Source organism: Rissa tridactyla, chromosome 3, assembly GCF_028500815.1.
Source record: "Rissa tridactyla isolate bRisTri1 chromosome 3, bRisTri1.patW.cur.20221130, whole genome shotgun sequence".
In the NCBI taxonomy this organism is placed as follows: Eukaryota; Metazoa; Chordata; class Aves; order Charadriiformes; family Laridae; genus Rissa; species Rissa tridactyla.
In genome coordinates, this window is record NC_071468.1 from 42,034,212 (window position 1) to 42,057,268 (window position 23,057).

General features: G+C 40.5%; 2 protein-coding genes across 2 annotated transcripts in view; one reads left to right on the forward strand and one right to left on the reverse strand.

The window, feature by feature from the left end:
• Positions 1-727: 727 nt before the first annotated feature.
• On the reverse strand, positions 728-2,106 carry PIGM (phosphatidylinositol glycan anchor biosynthesis class M). The gene has a single exon (XM_054197251.1). The coding sequence runs from the start codon at positions 2,017-2,019 to the stop codon at positions 754-756; it is 1,266 nt and encodes a 421-aa protein (XP_054053226.1). The 5' UTR covers positions 2,020-2,106; the 3' UTR covers positions 728-753.
• Positions 2,107-2,741: 635 nt separating this feature from the next.
• Positions 2,742-23,057, forward strand: part of RGS7 (regulator of G protein signaling 7) — a 277,355-nt gene continuing 257,039 nt past the window's right edge. Inside the window, exons 1-2 of the mRNA XM_054196998.1 lie at positions 2,742-2,822; positions 4,227-4,322. The gene's annotated coding sequence lies outside the window, so the exon portion shown is untranslated. The remainder of the gene's footprint in view (positions 2,823-4,226; positions 4,323-23,057) is intronic.

Consider the following 23,057-nt stretch of genomic DNA (forward strand, 5'->3'; position numbering starts at 1 on the left):
TAGTTAATGACTTGTATGAAATAACCACTTTTTTCCTACTTCACTGAAGAAAGACTGGATACAGGCCACAAACGCTGTATCGCTAAAATGTTCCTGTGAAAAGAAAAAATAATTCCCAGTGTACGTATTAAGCGATTGCCTTATATTTATTCATTAGCTTAACCCTTGCAAAGTACCCCACCCACTTACTGGAATGTACAAAACTGTCAAACTCCAACATCCCTTTATAATCTCCTGTGTTTTCCTAGACAGAGACCACAGCCCTCAACGAGTAAAGTAACTATGAGAAAAAGGGTGCCAGGGAGTAAGAAGATTGAGGCTGCCCCACAAGGGGGTACGAGCGGGAGCTGAGGGTGACCCCGGCACAGGCTGTACCCTCACTGACCAGGACGCAGACACACTCTGTCTGGAGATGGCAGGCAGATGTGTGCTGGTAACAGAGTCCACCCACAGCCCCAGACATGGTATGTGCTGAACTGGTTCAGGGTCCTTCCAGGCAGTCCAGTCAGGAGCAGCAGGAGACAGGGATGGCAGTTTCAAGGTCCATGTGAGTGACAGGTACACCTGTAGACACTGCTCAGGGCACGACTGGGGCGATTACAGCCAATCAGTACCCTCACAGCTCTGACAGAGTGTCATTTACATACAACATACTTTAGTACAATATACCCGTATTTGTATTAAACAAAGTGTTGATGGTATCAAAAGCCTTATCAAAGATGGTAGCACTGTTTCTGGATTTTGGCCCATTTATTACTGCTCTTTTTTTGCAACTTGTACTTCTTTTTGATAATGCGAAATAATCTGAACAATTATGAGGCTATTAATAAAAAGGAAAAACAAGCCTGCCAACCATATAAGTAAAAAAGTGTTATGTCCTTTGAACTCCAGAAAGTACGCAGGAGCGAGCCACAGGCCTTGTCCAACAAACCACAGGAAGAGGAGCAGCACGCCACGACGCCAGGACATCTTAACACTGGGCATTATGAGGGGCAAAAGGCAGAGATACCAGACAAAGTACTGGGATGTGCATACTTTGTTAAAACTCACGAAAATAGCAGTGTGTAGGAAACAACAGAAAGCAAGGTCTCTGTAAAATGCTATGGACACAGCCAGGAGCAAAAGCAGCTGGGGCAGAAAAGCTGCAAGCCCAAGGGCAAAACTCCATTTGCTCTCTGCAGTTAAGTACAACATGTAGAAATAGGGAGAGAAGTTATGACGGATATCCCTCCTGGTCAGGTGGTAGAGGTAGGCATGCTCCAAAAACTCCCAGCCGTAGAGGTGGTAAAATGCAACAGTCAATGCAGCCAGCAGAGATCCAGCAATTGTTCCAAAGAACAGCACATCACAGTTCGGGACCTTCACAAAAAGCTGCCAGAGGTACCCTGCAAATGTAAGCTTTGTTTTTTTGTCACACCCTGTACCCACTGCCCCTTCCCTGCCACACTGTTTGCTCTGCAGGTGGAGGGCTATGGGCAACGCGTAGGTCAGTGGGTATATTTTCATGTGCACAGCCAGCCCATAGCAGGCTGCGGCCTTCCCTATGCTCCCTGCCTCCACGAAGTACAGGGTGGCGAGCACCAGCAGTGCGACCAGGGCCTCGGCATTGCCCCGGCTGGAGACGGCCATGGGCAGAGGGTTGAGGAGCCAGGCGGCGGCGCAGCACCCCCAGGCCTGGCCGGCGGCGGACCCTCGGCGCCGCAGGGCCCGGTAGGCGACGACAGCAGCCGCCATGTCCCCCACCACGAAGAGCAGCTTCCCGAAGACCTCGGCCAGGTAGACATTGGGCGTCAGGAGCCAGGCCAGGAGCGGGGTGTAGCGGTAGGTGGCCCGCCGGTAGGGCGACCGTCCCTCGGTCACCAGCCGCGCCGCGTCGGTGAAGACCCGGTAGTCGACGTCGGTGTAGCGCACCCGCATGGCCCTGTCCTGCTGCAGGCCGTACAGCACCAGGCCCAGCCTCACCAGCAGCCCAGCACCCAGCACCGCGCCCGCGCCCACCCCTGGCCGCCCCGCCGCCATGCCCCCACAGGGCCCGACCCGACCGCCGCCGGTGGGCGCAGGTGCCCCACGGTGGCGGGAGCCGAGACAATCGCGCTCGGCCCTGGCTTCCGCCGGGGGGGGGGGGGGGGGACGGAAAGGCAGCACCGCGCATGCGCGCAGCCGTTGCCGTAGGCCGTTGGGCGGCGGCGCGTGCGTATTGCGGCGGTTGAAGCCGTTGCCCGGCCCGGGCGAGAGAGCGTTGCCGCGGCGGTTCCGGCAGGCGGCAGTGCTGGAGGAGCGGGCGGGGCGCTCTCGCCGGCGGGCCGTCCCCTCAGAGCCTGCCACCGGTCGGGGCTGCGGGCCCGGGTGTCCGCCCCCCTATGAGGCCGCGGGATGTGGGCAGGGGGAGCGCCAGCGAGCTGCCCCGCCGGGGTAGCGCATCTGCGGAAAGGCGCGCAGAGCTGTGTGCCCTTGCCGCGTTGGAGTCGGCGCGTTGTTATTATTGTGGTGGTTTATATTTATTGCGATAGACTGCGGTGGCCTGCCGCAGTAAGCGCGGTCCCGCAGCGCTGGCTGAGAGCCTTGCTAGAGGATGGGCACCCTTGTCAAGGCGCGTAGGGAGAGCTGGGGGGCCTCACCACCCACAGTGCTGCTGCTGCGCCTTCGCCCTCTCAAGGGTAGGGAGCAGCCTGCAGCGCAAATCTGTAAGGCTGCATGGGCAGAGAGGCAACATATGCAATAGCAGTTAAGTAAGAAGAAGAAGGAAAAATAACATCTGTTATTTACCTTCTGCAAATGGCTGTGTTTTGCCTAGACCTGTGAGCTCTCTCTAAAGCACTTAGGTAAGCTTCCTTCCACAGTAAATTTCTCATTTACTTAGATCAGAAACAGTGGCGTGAAAATCAGACCTTAGAAAAAGTTCTTTGTAACAAAGACATTAATTCCCTGTATTTTGAGGGGTTTTGTATGTTTTTCAAAAAGTTGCCCTGTCTAAATATTTGCTATAGATCGTATCTCACATTTGAATTGTGTCTGACTGAAAGATGGGTATTTATTACTTACCAGTATTACGGGTTTCTTATTAGAACTGAGTAGAGGTTTTTGGTTTGTTTTTTTTTTTGAGATGCTTTATTCATCAAAAAAAATGTGCATTTGCTTGTTTAGTAATTAATTGCATCTGCATTCTTTTTGCTGAACGGCTTCATTCAGGAACATTTTGGGAGTTGCAGCATTGCTGTCTCACATTGCTTACACAGAAGAATCTGCTTTTTCTCTGTTCTGGGGACAGTCATCAGAGAACTGGGAGCAGATTTTTAGCATTTGGCACAGAAGTCTTGGAGGGTGTCCTAACTGGTAGGCTATTCAGGGGACAAAAGATATTTCTCTTTGAGTGCACACAGTTATTCATTTTTATCTGTTAAGACTGTTTTACTTTGCATAATAATACAGCGGCATATAGGCTGAGGTGTCCATTGCGAGAAACATAGTAACTAACTAATGTGGAGAATCAGTTTTTCCTCTGTCTGTATAGGTCACCACATGTTTACATATTATATACGAAACTTGACATCTTCAATAGGAAAGCTCAAAGAGACTTCTCCATTAACTCATCATATGACATCGTTAAGTCCTAAAACTGATAGTTACCAGAGTATTTTTGGGATATGGCATGAGTGTGGTTTTGCTCCTTTGTAAATAACTGCTGCCTCACTACTGCTGTTCTACTTTAGAACAGGAAAGATTTGTAACATCATGTTATCTCCTTCCTTTTGTGCATCTTGAACTATACTGGTTGGATTACTTTTACAGAAGGTTATGTCACCGTATCCTTTGTTATGCCCAAGATATCCTCTGGAAATCCTAGGAGATAAAACTTAATAAAATCACTGGGACTGAAAACACTTGATATTCCATGGAACTACCAATCTAATCAAAATTATATATGTAGATACTCATAATTTTTTTTTTGTTTCAGGAAGGTTATTGCTCACAAGGAACTGTTCTTGCCACCTGCCTATTTCTCCCAGGGTTGTTTGCAATTCTGTTGCTTCTTTGGATGGAATATATTTTATTATTTATATATTTTATCATTTCAGATCCTTTCAAGAAACTGTTTATTGTCAGAACAGAATGTATTGCAATTTATTTGCTGAAGTGTCTAATGATATTGCTTTAATAATATTAGTTTAATAAATAAACTTAGGAGTTTGCAGGTCTCTCAACTGTTTTTTGTCTGTTTCTCACAGCCTGTTTTCAGACAAATCTTTTATTCTCATCTGAAGTTAACAGAAATTGTGAAGCTGTCCGCAGTGACTGTTTATCTGGATTCTAAAGAGGAAAAGGTAGGTAATTTAATTCTAAAGGGTTGTGAAGTTTATAAAACAGAAAAGCTACCATAGCTATTGTTGTATATACTGTGACTGTGTGACATTGCCTGAGCTGGAAAAGGAATTGATTTTCCTTATCAATAATTTAACATCTTGAAAATAAGCTGGAAGCTCTTCAGAGAATTAAGGTTTGGCTCAAAACGTGTTTGGCTTCAGATTTGATACCAGCTTGCTTAACCTGATTTGTCATGTACTGTAGATTTTAATGCAGGAAGGAGGGCAGTCTTATTAAAGTTATAAATCTGTTGTTCCTGAAAAATGCTGCTTTTATTTATACAAGCCACCATGAGCCACTTTTAGAAAATGCTAGGAGATAAAAACTAATAGAACTGCTGGGACTGAAGCTGATTGATTCCAGTGCATGTGAAGATACGAACAGTATGAAGAAAAGTGTGGAGTCAGCCATAATTGGGCATAAAATATTAACTAAATAGTAATGCATATGTATACACACATGTGTATAAACAGTTTTTTCCCATTACCTACCATGCATTTGGTTTACACAGTCTCAAAGATGGTACCATCAGATGTCTTGTAAGCTAGGGTCACACCTATATGTGCTTCTGTTGCATACGCAGGAGAGGGGATGATAAGCCTGTTCTCAAATGTTAACTTCTCCCATCTTCATCTTCTGTAGTACAGGCTACTTCAGCAGCATGGGAAATATATTCCAGAAACTAATTCGCATGCCCTATCATTACTTAAGATTTCCACAGCAGTGCAAGGACAATGAAACTGGGGCCTTGTTATGCAAAATGCTCTACAGTCTAATGGAAGTTTTTACCATCTGAAAACCAAGATACAACTGAAGGGTGACAGCTGGTGAGTGAGGGAGAGAGTGACAAGCTGGTTCCTGGTCAGTCAGGAGCAGTCATCACAGGGGGCCTTTCAGGGTTTTATTAACCACACTATTGTGAAAACTAGTTTTGAGGAAGGATAAGCTGATGCTGCATTTCATTGATGAACAAAGATGAATGCATGGTTAAAAGATCTAGAAGGGTAGATCTATATCTGATGGGTACAGTATGGCTAAATTTTGGAGGGACTAACAGATTACATTTGATAAGTTGGAGGAGAATGAGGAGGCTAGTGAAGGGGTGTGAAGAAGTTGACAATGAATTAGAAGATGATTCTGGTAGCAGTGCTTTGAAGTAACATACGGGAGACATGGTGGTTGGTAGTAATGTAAGGGAAGAGAGAACAAGTGTTGGGTTGAAGTGGTGAGAGCCTTACTAAGATTCAGATGGCCTAGGAGGCTAAAGGAGCTTAAATATCTGAAAAGCTATGGAAGAAAGAGCAGTAAGAAGCTTCACAGGAGGCAGGCAGAAGGAGGATCCTTTCCCATGCTGTATTTTAGCTCATTCTACTGAGATCTCAGGGAGACTTCTTATGCAAGTCTCTTCTGCAGTTACCTAATTGTTATACTTTGCTATACTTTGAGATTTTATTATTGAGAGATAAAATTTGATCATAATGACTAATAATTTTTTTTTAATAAATTGTCTTATTGTACGTGTGCTGTGACATAAATCTGTATGTCTTAGAAGGTAGAAGGAAAGATGAGTACTTAAGATATGTAGGAAGGAAGATATTTGGACAATAGCTGGCATATGGCCTTCAGGCTTCTGAAAGGGGAGACTGCTGTAACTTGTTAGAGTTCCCTTTTAATTTTCTTGGATTTTGAACCCAGAATGTTTCCTTACATGAGAAATACTCCTACTTAATATATTTATAAACTGTCAGAAAATTTTTGATAAGGTGATTAGTACAATCTGTTTCTTGCAGCACATGAAATTTGATAGAAAAAGTGACTAACACTTATGTTAGATATTTTGGGCTTGATAAAATAAATTGTTTTTGCAAATATGATTGATGCCTTTCAAATATTTGTAGTGTATTGAACTTTAGACATCACTGACAAAAGGGAAGTATGGTTAAGATTATGTAATGAAGTGTTCATTTCTGCTTTAATACTGAAATGAATAATACAGGAGGTTTTGCAAAAATAAGATGAAAAAACACATTAAAACTCTTCACAGAAGAAAATCACTATTATAAATATAAGACCACCACTATTCCCTTAAGCTTTTTCTGTTAATGTGTTTACTTAACACTGCTTGATAAATCTATACCTTTGTTCACACATCATGCTAAAAATGTGGGTATTCAGAGAATGTGATCTGACTTGTAAAGGAATTTGTTTTTCACCACATTATGGTTTTGCACAATATGGTTTAAGTGGTGTTAGCAGAGTTCTGCTTGCAGTGGTTATGCTGATTGTATGTCAGTGTGCTAGGTAAAATGCTAACCCTTCAGGGAAAATAAGTACTGGATAAAAATTAGTCTGTAGGGAAACCTGTTAAAAATCAGCATTTTGGAAAAAAAGACTATGGCTGAGAAAACACATGTGGCAAGTTAGTCAGTAAGAGTAAGTCCACTGAAGTATGATGCTTGCCTAGGGAGAGATTCCAGAAAGTATTGCCTGTTTTGATTTAAAGCAGTGGTGTATCTGAAGTGTGATATAGTTACCTGCTTCTAAGTTGGGAAATGCCCAACTCTCTCACTGCCTGACTTGAAATGCCAAACAGAAATGCTTTACCTCTTTTTACATTACTGCTATAGCAGTAGCTAATGGGTCAGGCAGCCCAGTGGATTAAGATTCCAGAAGTGGGAGTATGCAACAAAGAAAAGAGTTGAATTTCCTCTGATTTTTTTGTCTATTTACTTCTGTTAACAAAACATTGCAAAGAGAGAACTGATAAAAGCCCAGGCAGGAGAGAAACTGGAGCTGTGACAAATTACGGATTTAGGAGATTATTGGAAGAGGGAGTGTTCCTGGCACATAACTGCTGATTTTGAGCATTGTGCAGAGCCCAACAACTCACCCAGAAGGTGTGAGTTTCTAGCACCTGTAAAAGGCTAAGTCTAATTGTGTTAAGCATAACTTCTTGCCGATTTTTGAAGGTGTAAGTGAAACAATAGGTATTGAGAACTGGTGAAGTCTCTGTTAGAGGATTTTATGGACATGTATATACATATTTATATACTAAAATTATAGATCTAAATATATTTACTATATATATAAATTTGTTACATATATGTATCATAAGCATACTTTAGGAGTAATAGCTGTGTCTTTCTGAATGTCCACATTTTTAAATCTCTTTAGATACCTCTCTTTCTCTCTGAAATGTGGAGTAGCAGAGCTTGAGAATGTGAGATGTACAGGATCCATCATCTGTTAAAGCAATAACATTTGTGATCCTTTACATAAGTCACGAGATTAGATTTTGCATGTCTGCATCTGAGATGCCCTTGATTCAAGAGCCATTACCCATCAGTGCAGGCAGCCATAAGTGTCCTAAACAGCGTTCAGTCACAATACTTGATTTTTAGGTGATTAAGGGAAACATTTTGTGTATTTTTAATATATAAGCACTTAATTCAATGTTTTCCAGTTCTTTGGAGAAGGAAAAGAGACAAAACTTGGAATCTATTTGTTTTAGTCTTCTCACACAATTCTTCTCTTATCAAATATAAAGGACAGCCTGTAGTTAGAGGCTCGTGGGGTAGGGAAATCTATCTTCTGAGTTAGACCACCACCTTCTACATCAGTGAGACCTACACTAATACCCAGTTCCTGAGATCATAATGAGGTGGATGGATGAGACACAAAACTGTATTCTGAAGCTCTGGTCTTGTTTTTCAGATTGGCAATTAGATATCAAGTATAGAAAGAAAATCACATCAACCTCTGTGACTGAGGTTGTTTTTTTTTACCTAACGCCATTTTCAGAACAGATGGGACATAGACATGAAAAGGTACAAGAGGTAATCATCAATAATTTGTTTAGAAATAGGTTTGAATTACTTTGGCTCAGTGGCTCAAGTAATAAGTAAGTTCTTTAAGTGCAGAATTCTGGGCTGTGACTCACAAGTTACGGGAGCTGTGTTTGAGGCCAGAAGTTTATCATCATCCCTTGAAACAACACAAGTTGGCACTGGAGCACAAACCACTTCCATGGGTAGCTAAACTATGGAAACTTGGAAACTTAGGTGACAGCTGGGTTCTATGAGGAAGGAGCAGCCGTAGCTTCTCTTAGTCTTTCCCATCCCCTTCCATGGACTTAATTTTCTAATTAAGATACTGTTTGTGCTGCTGCTTCTCCTGTAGTAGGGAAATTCTGTTTTACCTGAATACCTATTTTCATAAAGTTGGTGGGAATTTAATCTCTGAATATTACCCGATATTGTGCTACTGCAGTAGAGGTGGGGAGACAACCCTGGGTTTTACGGGCAAAACAGGGAGGGCTAAGGAGAATCTCCATCTTTTATTGGATGTGGGGGGAAACATAGCGACAAAGGATGAGGAAAAGGACGAGGTGCTTAATGCCTTCTCTGCCTCAGTCTTTAATAGTAAGACCAGTTGTTCTCTAGGTACCCAGCCCCCTGAGTTGGAAGACAGGGACGGGGAGCAGAATGAAGCCCCCATAGTCTAAGGGGATGAAGCCTCCATAATCTACGGGGAAATGTTTAGCGACCTGCTACACCACTTAGACAGATACAAGCCTATGGCGCCAGATGGGATCTACCCAGGGGTACTGAGTGAGCTGGTGGGAGTGCTCACTAGGCCACTTTTCATCATTTATCAGCAGTCCCAGCTAACTGGGGAGGTCTCAGTTGACTGGGGGTTAGGTCTCTTCCAATCTAAATGATTCTATGACATACTGTGCACAAAATACAAGGAAACAGTTCTGGTTAACAAGTCCTTTAATGTCTAGCAGAGGGCCGTAACCTGCCACAGCTCTGTTTCCAGCCCCTTGAGTGTCTTTCCATGCTGTGTTCTCCTCTCTTGATCTCCTAGTTAAGAGCACTAAAGTAAGAACTAGTGTTACACCAACACATAGTAAATAAAACACTTTAATGGAAGGCACAGGAATGACAAATAAAGGCAAATAAAGAAGGTAGTAGAATTCTCTCTAATAAACAGTAGTTTCTATGGGAAAAGTGAAATAAACACTAGTTTCTAGGGAAAAAAGTAAAATGTGATTTCTTTGCTGTTGCAAGTTTGGTAAATATAAGTAACTGTATAGCCATAATAGACTTCTGTGTCTTGCTTGATGTTGTGTTTCAGTGTAACTAGAGTAAGCAATAAGATTAAGCGTATAAACTTGTTAAAAACCCCACATAATTAGCAAGTTCAGATACCATTTCTTAAGAGTTTCTTATGGAAGAAATGTTTGTAGACACTAGAAAGGGTTAATTTACACAACTCCTTCAGAGTGAGTGTTAGGTGATTTACCTGAGATGTAGGACACCTGCATTTGGAAAGGTTTAAGGATGTCATCTTCATCTCTGGAGCTACTGTGTAGTATAGTTTTGTAAACTTTGGAGGAAGAAGAATGACGGGGTGGGAAAGCCAGTTCTTAACTGATGGTTTGATTCAAACCACTGTGTTTTTTTGTTTAGGTTTTTTTTGGGCTTAGTTTGAAAAAAAATAAATAAGAGGTTTATGCAATTACATTGAGTAATTGTTGGGAATTCTGTCTGGAGACTTGCTAGATGATTAGAGGTCTCAAGTGTTCCTGCAAGTTTTAGGAGAAAGGTGACTGACTCTATTAGAGATGCTTTTAGTGCTCCTGCAAGATGAAAGACTGCAGCAGGAATTTGAGATAACAGGGAGTTACTGTTAACCTGAGCATCACTCTTAAGTGTTGTGGTCAGAAATTATCTCCTCTTTGAGAAGGTGCAGTGGTTCAGCAGTGCTATACAGAGCTGTTGCATACCAGGCTTTGCTGTTCTGTGGCTGTTGTTTGTGTTTGCAGTTACTCACGAAGAACAAGAAACTTTGCTTACAGATGTAGTCTTGAACTAAATCTTACAGAGCTGGATGAGTTGAACAGTAGGGACTATCCTCACCCTCTCTGTTTCTTATGCTTTTGGGCATCAGGTGGATTTCCAAGGATGTGGTCGTGCTTTTTTTCCAGTACATACAAAGATGAGTTCTAAGTGTCTACCGCAGATAGAGCAGTTATGTTATTTTATGTAGCCCTAAAAGGTTTCTAAAGTTACTTAGTAAAATCAATGATGCAGTTTCCTGCTATTGTCTTCATGGTCAAAACTAATCAATGGATCAGAGAAGTTAATATCTTAATTTCTTTTATATTGTGTGACTAAAAATCTCCTATGAAGAGCTGCCTTTCCTTCTCAACAGTAAACATCTTAATGTTTCTTTTGTCGATAATCCTGATGACATTGTTGCACTTACTTTCAGTACCAGGTACAAACATTAACAACTCTAAAAAAAGTCTCTTAACCTTTGCTCTTCTTTCTTGATGGTGTTTTGATCTGGTTACAGTGAAAACAAAGGGAAGATATGGCATAACTCAGAGCGGTTGTAGGGGTCAGTAGAAGCACCTGCTTGCCTTTGAATGATTTCAGCTTTCTTTGGAGAAATCTTACATGCTTGCATTAGGGGTTGTTGTCCTACCACCTACGCTTATGTACTGACATAATACCTTGGGGAGCTGTTCACAGAAATAAGAAGAATGAAGCATTATGTTATGAGAAATTCAGGCCTGTAAGCACTGTATTGGTCAATAAAAGTAGAAGGCTTTTGGATTATTATGGGGCTTCCTTTTATCCCATGGTAATATGGTGCAGCCTAATTATTTTTCCCAGCTGTGGCTGTGCAGGTGATTAGAAACTGCTGTTAGAAAAGGCAATGCCCAGATGCTAAGGCTTACTGTACTGGAGGTGCTCCAGAGCTGCTGTGTGTGAGGATCTACAGCAAGTAAGTGTGTGTCTGGAGAATTTAGGATTTCTCCTGTGGGAGAAATTCTCTGTTTGGTTTCCTGTTCTTGAATGAGGATGTCTAGAAGAAACTGCAGGTGAGGTTTCCTAGTTCCCTGTGCCTAGAAAGAAGGAACAACCTGTAGGAGAGAGGAGCAGCTGATAGGGAGCTCTAGTCTGTAGAGACATGGGTAATCCGGTCTTTCCAAAGCTGGTTTTGCAGTTTGTTTCCAAGTGTGTCTAAGCTCTATCTACCTAAGTAGAAAAGGTCTGGGTTGAAAAAATAAATCATATGTTAGCTTTGCTCATAAAAGAGTGCTCTGGATAATGGTTGGTGCTTCTAGCCAGGTATACAGTGTGTGTGTGGAAAAATGTGAATCAAGATTATCAGGGTTTCTGTGTCCTCCAAAAGTTTTGCAGAAGGCAGTTGTTCTCTGTTGCATAGAAACTTTAAATACTCCCTCTGGAAAGGGAATGAAACATTATTTTAGCTACCTGTGGTGCTTTTGGCCTTAACCAATAAAGGGTTTCCCTGTCTTATCTTATGAATGATTTAAAACTGGTTAAATATCTTTTGAAAATAAATGATGTAATACTATTACTGTTGTTAAACTTGTTCCCTCTTCTATTTTCTAGGGATGGCATGATCTTCTAAATATTCTCTTTGGGCAAGAATCCTCAATTTTCCTAAAAAAATTTTAAGTGCATTTATAGGAAAATGAACATCTCTGTCTTTTTAACGCTGCTGTCTTCCTTTTTTTTTTTTTTTTTTTTTTTTTTTTTAAGTAGCTTGGCAGGGAGATCTCCTTGAAAAGTGTCCCTGAGTAATAACTCTACCTTATTACTCCTTTTGTAGTATCCTGTTATGCGTAGTGGCTAGGATGCTGTTGTATGTGGTACTACAGAACCATAAGCTAAAGAGAGACTGCCCTAGAGGCTTAGCTGTAGAGGATTTATCCTTCAGTAGCTGTCTGTGGAAATTCACTTTTATTTTTTTTTTGGTGATTGGTATTTTCTGTCTCCTAAATATTTATTTAGCTGCTCTTCATTCAAATTCTGACAGTTACTTGTCTGGATTGGTTGCTTATGGACATTTTCTGTTTGAGCTCTGCCTCTTGCTCTGTTAACGACCTCAGGTGGTGGTGCTTCTGCAGAGTATAATTACCTGGTAGCAAAGTTCATACTGTCTTTGGTGCCGTCTTTAGCAGTTACAGTTCTGTCCCTACTTCTGTCACCTCCTTGTTATATAGGATGATACTATTCCCCAACCTTATGTACAAGTGTCTCTTAACTCAGCCTTCAGAGCTTATTCATTCACTGTTGATTCAAAGTGACAGCTGTGCCATCAATCTGTCATTTTTCCCACATTTGGTGTGCTGAAGTATGCTCTCCTTCTTGCATACGCTCAAGGATGCTGTCTGTCCCCTTGTGCTCTGCAGGTCTGCTGCACCTGGATCAGAAGTTGAAGGCAGACTCTGTTAGTATGAAACTCAGGGTTTCAGTGGTAAAACTCCTATTATAGGAAAGTAAGCCCGTGGTAGAGAGTTCATGCAAACTGTGTTTGTAGACTTGGGACAATTCATATGTGGTGTTCTATATCTGCAGTGTAACTGGCAACAGGCATGCTACTTGTTTCCGTAGCATTGTTTGACTTTCTTCATTCTGGTTACTGTTGAATTTCAATATTTGTCCTTGCCGACTGTCACATTGCTGAGTTTGACAGGTTGTTGCCAGAATTTGAGTCTGCTGACATCAACTTTGCATATGTGTAAGTAGAGATTCAACCAATGATTATCCTGTGTCAGAATAGATCCTGCTTTGTTTGTCTATAGTAGAAGACTAGGAAAGGCTGCCTTTTGACAAAAACGGGACAGCTATATCTGATATTTATCTGACGGATCTTTCAGAGAGTTGATTGTGCCAAAGAATACAGCACAAAAATATCCCCTGGGTAAGGTGTATGTTAGGTTGAAATATGGATGCAATGAAAAGTAACAGTAGTTTTCCATATTTAGACTGCTTCATATTTGTACAAACTGTAAGGTAATTATTTCTGTGGAAATAACAAGTCAGTCAGCACTTGATACTTACCAAGGAGCCATGCTATTTAAGGATGATAGAAATCTTCAGAGTTCCTTGAACAACCCAGACTGGAACTGTGCAAAATTAGCATTGTGTTGAACTATGTGTCATGCTTCTACAAAATGCATAAATTACTCGCAATGAATCTTATTATTTAAGTGCTTTCTGGGGTAACTCTGTATTTCTTGAGAATTAGAAGAAAAATTTTCTACTTCCAGTATAAATCATGCTGTAGTAATTTTTGACTAGCATAAAACAGAGGCAGTCGAAAAGTGAAACTCCTGCATCAGTGAACGTGTGGGCTTCTTCAGGACTTCTCTGTCAGATTTTAATTCCTGTTAAAATCATTAGTATCTTTAAAAGATTCAACAGTTCTTTGTATCAAATGGCTAGAAAAATCAAGAACACTTCTTCTGGTTTTGTATTGTATTTGTTGAGTTGATGGCTGCTTTACAATTAATGTACAAAACCAGTTTTCCTCTCTGAGAGCCAGGCTATCTGTAGAATTGTGTAGGAAAAAACTGAGCAGAACTTGCCCAGGGAATATTGTTATGCTCCTCCCTTAGCACCACCAACACCAGAAAGATTCATTTATTTGGTGTTCCTTTTGATGTTCCTCTGAATTTGAGAGTTCAATCTTCAATGAAATAAGAGTATCTCAAGTGGAAAGAGATACAACATTGAGATTTGAGTTCAACATATCCTTTGATGTCCTATGAAGGCAAAACTTTGTATTTTCTGATTGAAATAAATCAGCCTATCTGCCTGACCCCTTGGAGAATTCTTAAGAACTTGAAAAATGCATGATAGGAAGTAATCTTTAAGCCCAAGTCTAAAATATTTCATCTGTTTCTCCTTACATCTCACAGACTTGCCATGGTTATGGCTTTTCATGTGACCTAATAATCACAGGGGCATCATGCGTTTCTGTGTGAATGGCTTTAAAAAAGAAAACTAAGCAAGTTTTCACATAAACTAGTGAAAGTTCTAACAGATAATTTGAATCTAGGTTATTAATTTATAGGCAAATAATAACACATTCTGTGTACTGTTTCTCCAACCCTAACAACTTACAAGCAAATGCTGGTGAAACAAATGCTATAAATAATTTTTATTACTGGAGTGATTAAAATTGGCAGTTTTATTTGTGGGCCTTCAGAGTCTCTGGCCGTGACTCTCCAGTTTTGGAGTTCTATTTAAAAATAAAGGAACTCTTCTCGTGCTCTCTTTGGAGGAGAGGGAAAGCAAAGCAAGTTTTCTTGGATGTTCTTCAAAACAGAAACTGCCTATTAATGTTCTAATCCTGGCAGAGTTCTCTGTGGGTCGAACAATACTCTGTCACCGCAGTTTTGACTTCTATGGAGATATTTGAAAAATAACAGATACTGCCATTGGACTGGAAGGCATGGTGCAGATGGATAAGCAAGGAACCTTGAGTGCTTTGAGCACTGTTCTTCTACCCTGCTCAGAACACTTGTAATCAACATTGTAGTGATGATGTAATGATTCAGGTTCATTCCCTTTCTGACTTTTGTAGGCCTGTGACATCTGTCCTTGCTGTAGGTATCATTATTCTGATGAGAGAAAGAGTTGCTGAGAAAAGCTGCCGGCAGGGGGTGGTGGTGAAGTCAAGTATTTTGCAGGTGTATGTTTCATGCTAGTGACAGTGGTACAAAGAGGATCAGACACCATATGGATTTGTCAGGTTATTTAAGAAAAAACATCACACTATGTACGGAATTAGGAACGTGCTTACAGTAGCATCTATAATAACCTCAGGAACAGATTAGTATGTGTGTTCTCACTTGATCTTCATGATACTGCTTTGGGGGTTACCAAAAAACAATGGAGAAAGTGACAGAATGAGCCATTTCCTATAAAATGGCAAGTCAAGTTCAGAACTGAAATGTTTTTTGTTTCTTGAAATATGAATTTTTTTGTAATATATATTAAGCCAGATACGTTAATGTAGAGTGGGTTGTGCATGCGATAGATTTGCTCACTGTAGCATTCTTGTCCACTTCTTATTTTTTGGGTATGAGAAATGAGGAAGACTAGTGTCAGGTTTGAGGTAGTAAGTGCTAATTCTGGCCTTGATTGCAGCATAATCCTTGTAGAGGAGGCAGCAAATGGGCCTCCATGTTCAGAACAAATCATAAAGCAGAAGTGAAATACAGTCAGTACATTTGTGTGAGGTGTTTACTTTGAGATAATATTTACTTATACAGTGGAACACGCTCCTCTATTGTATGACAAAAGCATACCCAATAAGCCTGCTTTTGAAGGGTTCTTTATTTTCTAAAGGTAAATATTTTGTGTGTGGCTGAAGGGGAAGAAGGATGAATATCTAGGAGACGAATGTGAGCAATGATGCGAGGCAAAATCTTATCAATCTTCCCAATGATTTCTGATTGCATTGATTTTTATTATTATTTTTTTTAAAACTACTCCCATGTATGTCATAATATATCTTTGATTACATATCAGCATATGTGGTGATGTTGCTACTGTAGTTCTCTGAAGGTTCAATGAACAATTACAGCATGGATTACTCAGTTTTTCCATACTGCTTTTTGCTTAAATGCATATAAAATTGAAGGAAATCAAGTTAAACTTGGCAGGGAGTCGCTGGTTTAAATTGGTACGAAGAAGATGGACAGAAGTAGACAGAGGATTAAAAAAATAGTAATCAGTAATGTTGGAAGTCTTAACTTTTTTTTTTTTATGGTTAGCATAAAAAGAGTTTGGGTCAGCATTAACAATTCCATGTGAGTGTCAGTTTGATTTGAATGTCATTGAAGATTGCCTCCAACTTCTGTTCCCAGACCGGTCCCTAGACAAATCTATTTGATGCTGATACTGAGTTAAAGATTACTATCAATAGAGAGGGAAATATGGCGGGGGGTGGAATGGGGGAAGGGTTAACTCAAATGTCTTATAGGCTTGACTTACCAGCTTTTAGAGGTTAATTTGTAACAAAGAATATTATGAAGTATTTAATTTAATGAACTGCTTAACTCTGTTCCCATGTAAACTTAAGCCTTCATTCTTTCAACCTTTGCAGAATACCTTTAAAAGTTTAAATCTGCATAGGTAAAGAAATGCTAAAACCATTCTTTGGTTCATCAGCACAAAATACGATTCACCACAACAATTTTTCTGTTTTCTTCTTAGAACAAGATAATGCAGGATATCAAGTTTTTGGGTGTGTAGACAGTCTGTAGTGAAATCTAAGTTAATAGTGCAGAACTATACCAGCTGACCTTTTGAAGATTCGAGAACTGAGTGGCATTTGGCATGCTGTTGCTTTAGGGAGGGCTTAGAAATGCTTACACAGTATAGAACTGGATGACAGTGGCCTGCGTTTACTTTACGAATGCTTGCTGTCTAAAAGTTAGATGTCTAGCCTAAGCTAGCTCTCTAGCTTCCCTCTATAATTAATGGAAAGAAGTAGGCACCTCCAGAGTGCTGAAGCGGAGTCCACCAAAATGTGACTGAAAAAAGTAGATGAAAGAAATACTTTGTTTCCTTCACATATTCTTACAGTGAATCATTAGGTGTGAAGAATTCCTTCCTTGGATCTTGCAGGGCATGGTACTGATAATTCTGTCCGACAAACTTTAAGATGATCACGCCTATCACCTATCTTTCATACTTATTTTAAACCATTTTTATAGATACTGTTATATTAGAACTGGATAGAAGAACCTGCAATCAAATAACCTGTTGAAAGACAGTAAGGATTACCCATGAGGATCTTCTCTTCCATGATGTTTTCAAGTATTTCTAGCATTCTAGTCATTAATGTGGTTCTGCTGTTCTTAGTCAGCTCTAAGAATTTCTTCAAATTATTCTTATTAAACTGGAGTTCTTAAATATGAGCTATTATATTTTTAGTAACAAATCTTACTGAAGTCAGGAATGCTACTTTGTGAATTAGATCTTAGCCGCGAACCATGATCTTAGCTGAAAGTAATTAAAAAAAAAAATAGAAAAAGAAAAAAAGACAACCCTAATTTCTGTAGAAGATCCCATGTAGAATGAGAGAGGCATGTTAAGAATGGTATTCAGGAGTAGTAGTAGGAGGGGGGTAGCAATTGTGTGTTGGCTTTACCACAGAACCATTACCAGCAGACTGACAGTGTTCAGCAGTTCAGCTTATGAGCTAATGATATAAGCTAAATTTACTCCTTTATAATAGGTAAAAATTAAGGGTCCAAAGGGTGGAAAAAGATCTTAACACAAGGTTAATGTACTATTAGCTCCTGTTACAAGGTTTTACTGACTGAAGGCCCTGTATTTAGGGGTTGTACTTAAAAGGGGGGAAAAATGTCATTTGTGGATAGTAATAAAGTTTGTGCCATTCTAGTTCAGACTGCCAATCTGCACAGAAAACCGCGTACTTTTGCCCCCACACTCACAACCCACCTTTTTTTTTTTTAATTTTCATTTTTAATGTGGACAGTTCTGAATATATGTAGAAGAGATAGGAATAATCCCTAACCAGTAAATAGTTTGGTACTAGATCCCAGCCAAAACATTTGAATAGTGAAATCTATCTGACGTGTTTTGATTGTCCATATAGACAACTAGGAATTTTGTGAGTCTTTAAATTTTACTTCAGTGATATGTGGTATATAATAAAGAAGCTTTCCCTGTTCAGAGAGGGAAGACAGCCTTTAAACTTTGCCTTTTTTTTCCAGGAAGAAACTATTTCTTCAGATAAATAGTTCATTTATTTTCTTAAATTACTTTTTTTGTTCTTGCCCAGCTTCTTCAACTTGTGAGCTGAGTTTGCTGGGAAATGTGAGATACTATCCTTCACCAAAGTATGCTAGAAGAGCTTGTGGGAGTCCACAACAGGTTCAAGACTTTGTTTCTTAACCCAGACGGTCCAAACATGTAGAAAGTCACCCTTCTGTCTTCCTTATTCTTAGACTTGTCATATTTTCATCCATATGTCTAAATCGATTGTACAGCTGAGAAAGGTACCTCCGTGGACAAGTGACTCTGGGATTACTCAGCAGTGTATAACAGTGTCTGTCCTCCTTCAGATCCATGTACAATCTGTCTCTCTGCCTACACACCAGCTCTCACTTTCCTTCTAGCTTCTTTCCCTGTTCGAGTATCTACTGCCTTGGATTCTCAGTTCACATGCTTTTGTTAAGACCAGAGAGTTCTAGTACCACTTTCCCTTTAAAACTCCTTTGTGTTTCTGAGTTGGCCTTTCTAGAAGAAAAGTCTTTCTTTGCTCTTCATCCAAATCTGTTTCTCTCCCATCTCTTGTGGCACCTTCATATGAAATACACAATTTTCTTCTCCCAAAAAGATAGTGGTTCAAAATGCATGATCTTTGGCCTCCGGTTTGGCTCATAACAGTCCAAAACAGGAAATGCCTGATCACAGCAGCCTTCACCGTCTTGGTGAAGACTTTAGAAAAATTCAGCCTAGGCCCAACACCTTCTGTGGGAATAAATTTAGCTCAACATTTTTTTGGTAGAGTCCTAAGCAACTTCAGTACTTTTAAGAGATGTGTTAGACAGCTTTAATAGGTGATATCACCAGCCTTTTGTATGCTTACTTATTCATTCCTTTAGCATTGCATGTTTTACCTTGGCAAGTGAATCTTGTCAGTACAATTCCATCATGCTGTAGAAATCAAGAGGTTTTCTAACACATTAGAATTTAACCAAGACAGAACTGGGTCCGTGTTCATGGAAAGGAGACATTATAATCTGAAATAAATAATTCATGCAGAAAGGACAACCAAGAACTATTTTTACAAGACATTGAGCATGTAGACTTCTAGAGAGCCAAGGACTTCTCAACACGACAGCACTGGCCATACAATTGGTAGGAGGGATAGCTGCTTAAATTTGTAAATGAGAAAGAGTATCTGTACTAAACTGAAAAAGGTTATTTGAAGTGTATAGCTGTTGCCTTTGTGATTTTTCAGTACTAGATGTGTTATTTTCACAAACTGTTCTAGTTCAGCTTATTTTTCCCTCCATCTCTTTTTAAAGGAGTGGGAAGGAGTCGCACATCTTTAATGCATCTTTAATATGATAGTCTGAAAATAATTCTAAGTAGAATATTCACAGTGACTATCATGAATAAAGAAGCTGTTATCTTAAACCTTGTTACTTTTGTACAGCTACATCACAAGATATGATATCATTCTCAGGGAGAGCACAGAAAAAGTTGAGAGACCTTGCTTACGGACCACAGATCAGTTTTTCAGACAGCCCACGTGAAGTGATTGCATTTCTCCTTGTGCGCTAACTGCAATAGGGGTTGGGGATGGAGCAATAACCGGTTTAGGCCTTAAGACTATGTCTATGTTAGGAAACTTAGCAGGGCTAGAGGTTGTATTTCAGCACTGTCCAGTGATTCCATATTCAGTGAGTTTCCTGGTGTAATTTTTACCTGAGGCAATCATTGCTCCTTCTGACAGTGCCTTAAGATGGATACCATGGGCTAGCAGCCATTTCCAATAGGCAGTAGGGAAGAAGCCTCCCTTGTTTTAAGGGAGGACAGGTTAGCCATATGGATGCAAACAGTTGTGCCACACTTCCTCATAGTAAGGGAATGGAGAGTAGCCTCTTCCATTTCCCATAGAAATGTAGTTCTACAGCCCAGTAAGACAGTGACTTGGTGATAGGACTGAGCTTTTAAAGGATTCAAATGTGACAAAAATTGGAATTATTTTCAGCAATTGAAGTCTCAGCAGCAGCAGCAGCATCTTGGAGGAAATGACTGATATCTTGAGTCTGTAGCAGCATGCAAATGCTGTAGGAAACAAATATGATTAAAGTTTGAGTTGTCCCAGAATAAAAATGATCATGAAATAGACTCTCTTTTTTTTTTTAATTCTAATTCTATTTTTTTAAAAAGCTAAATGGTCTGCAAATAGAAAATGGAGTGTTGTCTGTAGCTTTTGAACTTATAACGTTCAGTGAAGTCAGTGGGAACTGCCTCTAAAGTTGTTGAAACAACTTGAAAAGCAGCTGTATATATAAAAACACCTTCACCTCGCGCTGATATTCAAGTGCTGATGAGTGTTCAGAAGTACCAGAAAATAACTTATTCCTTAGAGTTCTGGTTTTCTCCACAAAGTATACTAATTATCTGCACTTGAATTTAGTCAGAGCGTCAGTATCTACTTTTCAATCATATTAAAAGTCCAAAATTAAATGATGAAGAGAATTGTTAGATTAAAATATCACGGAATCTTCAGAGTTGGAAGGGACCTCTAGAAATCATCTAGTCCAACTCCCCTGCTAGAGCAGGATTGCCTAAAGCACATCCCTCAGGGCTGCATCCAGGCGGGTCTTGAAAATCTCCAGAGAAGGGGACTCCACAACCTCCCTGGGCAGCCTGTTCCAGTGCTCTGTCACCCTCACTGTAAAGAAGTTTTTCCGTGTATTTGAACGGAACTTCCTATGTTCTAGCTTGTGCCCATTGCCCCTCGTCCTGTTGCTGGGAACCATTGAAAAGAGCCTGGCTCCGTCCTCCTTAAACCCACCCTTTAGATACTTGTAAACATTAATCAGGTCCCCCCTCAACCTTCTCTTCTCCAGGCTAAAGAGTCCCAGCTCTTTCAGCCTTTCCTCATAAGGCAGGTGCTCCAGTCCCATAATCATCTTGGTTGCTCTACGCTGGACTCGCTCCAGTAGTTCCCTGTCCCTCTTGAACTGGGGAGCCCAAAACTGGACACAGTACTCCAGTTGTGGCCTCACCAGTGCAGAGTAGAGGGGGAGAATGACCTCCCTCGACCTACTGGCCACAGTCTTCCCTATGCAGCCCAGGATGCCATTGGCCTTCTTGGCGACAAGGGCACACTGCTGGCTCATGGATAATTTGCTGTCTACCAGGACCCCCAGGTCCTTCTCCTCAGAGCTGCTTCCCAGCATGTCCGCCCCTAACCTATACTGGTGTTTGGCATTCTTCCTTCCCAGGTGCAGGAAGCATTCTTTTCCTAAACACTATCCTTTTACTGGAACAGTGCTTACTAATTCTATGATAGGGTTTGTATTGAACACTGATTTTTGAAAAACTAATACTATTTTCCTGTAGAAATAGCATTTTCCTGACAGCCTACAGAAAATTCAGGTCTGTGTAGTTTGTGGAATGTGTGAAAGCACTTGCCTTACATGCTACATGTCTCAAAATACAGAGCAAATGTGATTTTTTGGCTTCAGAAATACATCATTGTTGCTCATGATGTTGCTTCTTGATGTTGATCATGTTTTCCTGTATTTGAGGCTTTTACAAGCCCTTTCTAGTTTCTTTCCCTCATGCAAAATGTACTTCTCTGATCCTAGGAATACCACACCTATCTTTTCTTTTCTGAAAGATGAATGTGTCCAGAGAGAAATGCCTTTCTGCATGCTAAAGCAGTTTTCTCTTTCTCTTACTATGTCCCCACCTCCATCTTTGGAAAAAAAATAATCCTATTTTAGGTCCTTTCGTTCTGTTTTTGATCTAACCATACGTGACACTATGGGTCAGAAAGATTTTTTTACTACTGTCTATCTCCTTTAAATTCTGTCTATCTCCTTTAAATTCATGGTCCTAATTTTGTTTCTAATCCTTCATCTGCTTGCTTCATACCTGCAAACTTCTCAGTTTTATTTTTCTCCTTACGCCAGAGTGTCTGTCTTAGTGCTATTCGTCAAGTTGGTCTTTGCTCCCATTTGTGACCCAGGGTTTATTGCATTCTTCTCTCCTGTTGTTATCTTCTGTATTTGTGTTAAATCTCTCTGTTATATGTCAGAAACAAGCTCCCTGGGTTCTTGGGATGCCACTGGGATGAGGTTTCACAGAAGCCTTGTCAGATGGGATTCCTCAGGGTCAGGAGACCAAAGCCCCTTTTCCTTAGCGTGCCTTGGGGAGCTGTGGTTTCTAAGGTCTTTGCCATGAAGATGGGATTTTGGAAGCTCTGGAACTGCCAGGCCTGTCCCTGCTTCTTGGGCATCCTGCTATACAAATCAGGAAGCTGTGGGTGTCTGGAGAAAGGATTCTGGATTTTTCTGCAATTTGGAAATGTGTGCCTTGCTTGGAGCCCTGTGACGATGCTCTGAGTGCTGCTGAGCTGCTGGCTGGGTGGCCTGGAGACTCAGCTGGTTTGGCAGAGGGCCGCACTTTGTGCAAAGTTCCCAGTTAACTTGAATTAGCAGTTACTAATTCTACTAACTATGGGATACACTACCAATATTTGACTACACTTTTCCAGATGTTTTGTTCCAATTTAAATTAAGACAAAACATAATACAGCAAATAATAGAACTCCAAGCCTTTAATCTTCATTTAGATTGGGGCAAAACAATTTAGAAAGCTTTTTATTTATATAAATAAATAAATAATTATTAAATAATGTGGGATATTGTCAAAATTTTAAAAACATGTGAGAAGAAATATTCATTTGCAAAGTTATTTTGTATGTGTACTGGCAGAGCTAGGAATGCAGGTGTGATGGTAGACTTGATCATTTCCCTGCCCTAATCCCAGACCTGCTCAGACTGAATTATAGTCAATGTTTTGGGCTATTTTTTCTTTATTCATGCATTTCCACTGTTCTGTGCTGATGCACTTCCTACCCCTCCACACCTCCAGCAAACTTCTAAGCAATTAGAATTTGCATGTCCTGTACAAGCATACTTAAGGAGACAGCTTCCCCTGTCCTTTTGGATAATGTGCTTGTTAACCATTTTTTATTTTCTTTTATTTCTGGACAAAGTTGAATTAATGTATACATTTATACATTAAACAGTAAAATCAGATTGCCTTTCAACACCGCCCCCACCTTCTCCCTGG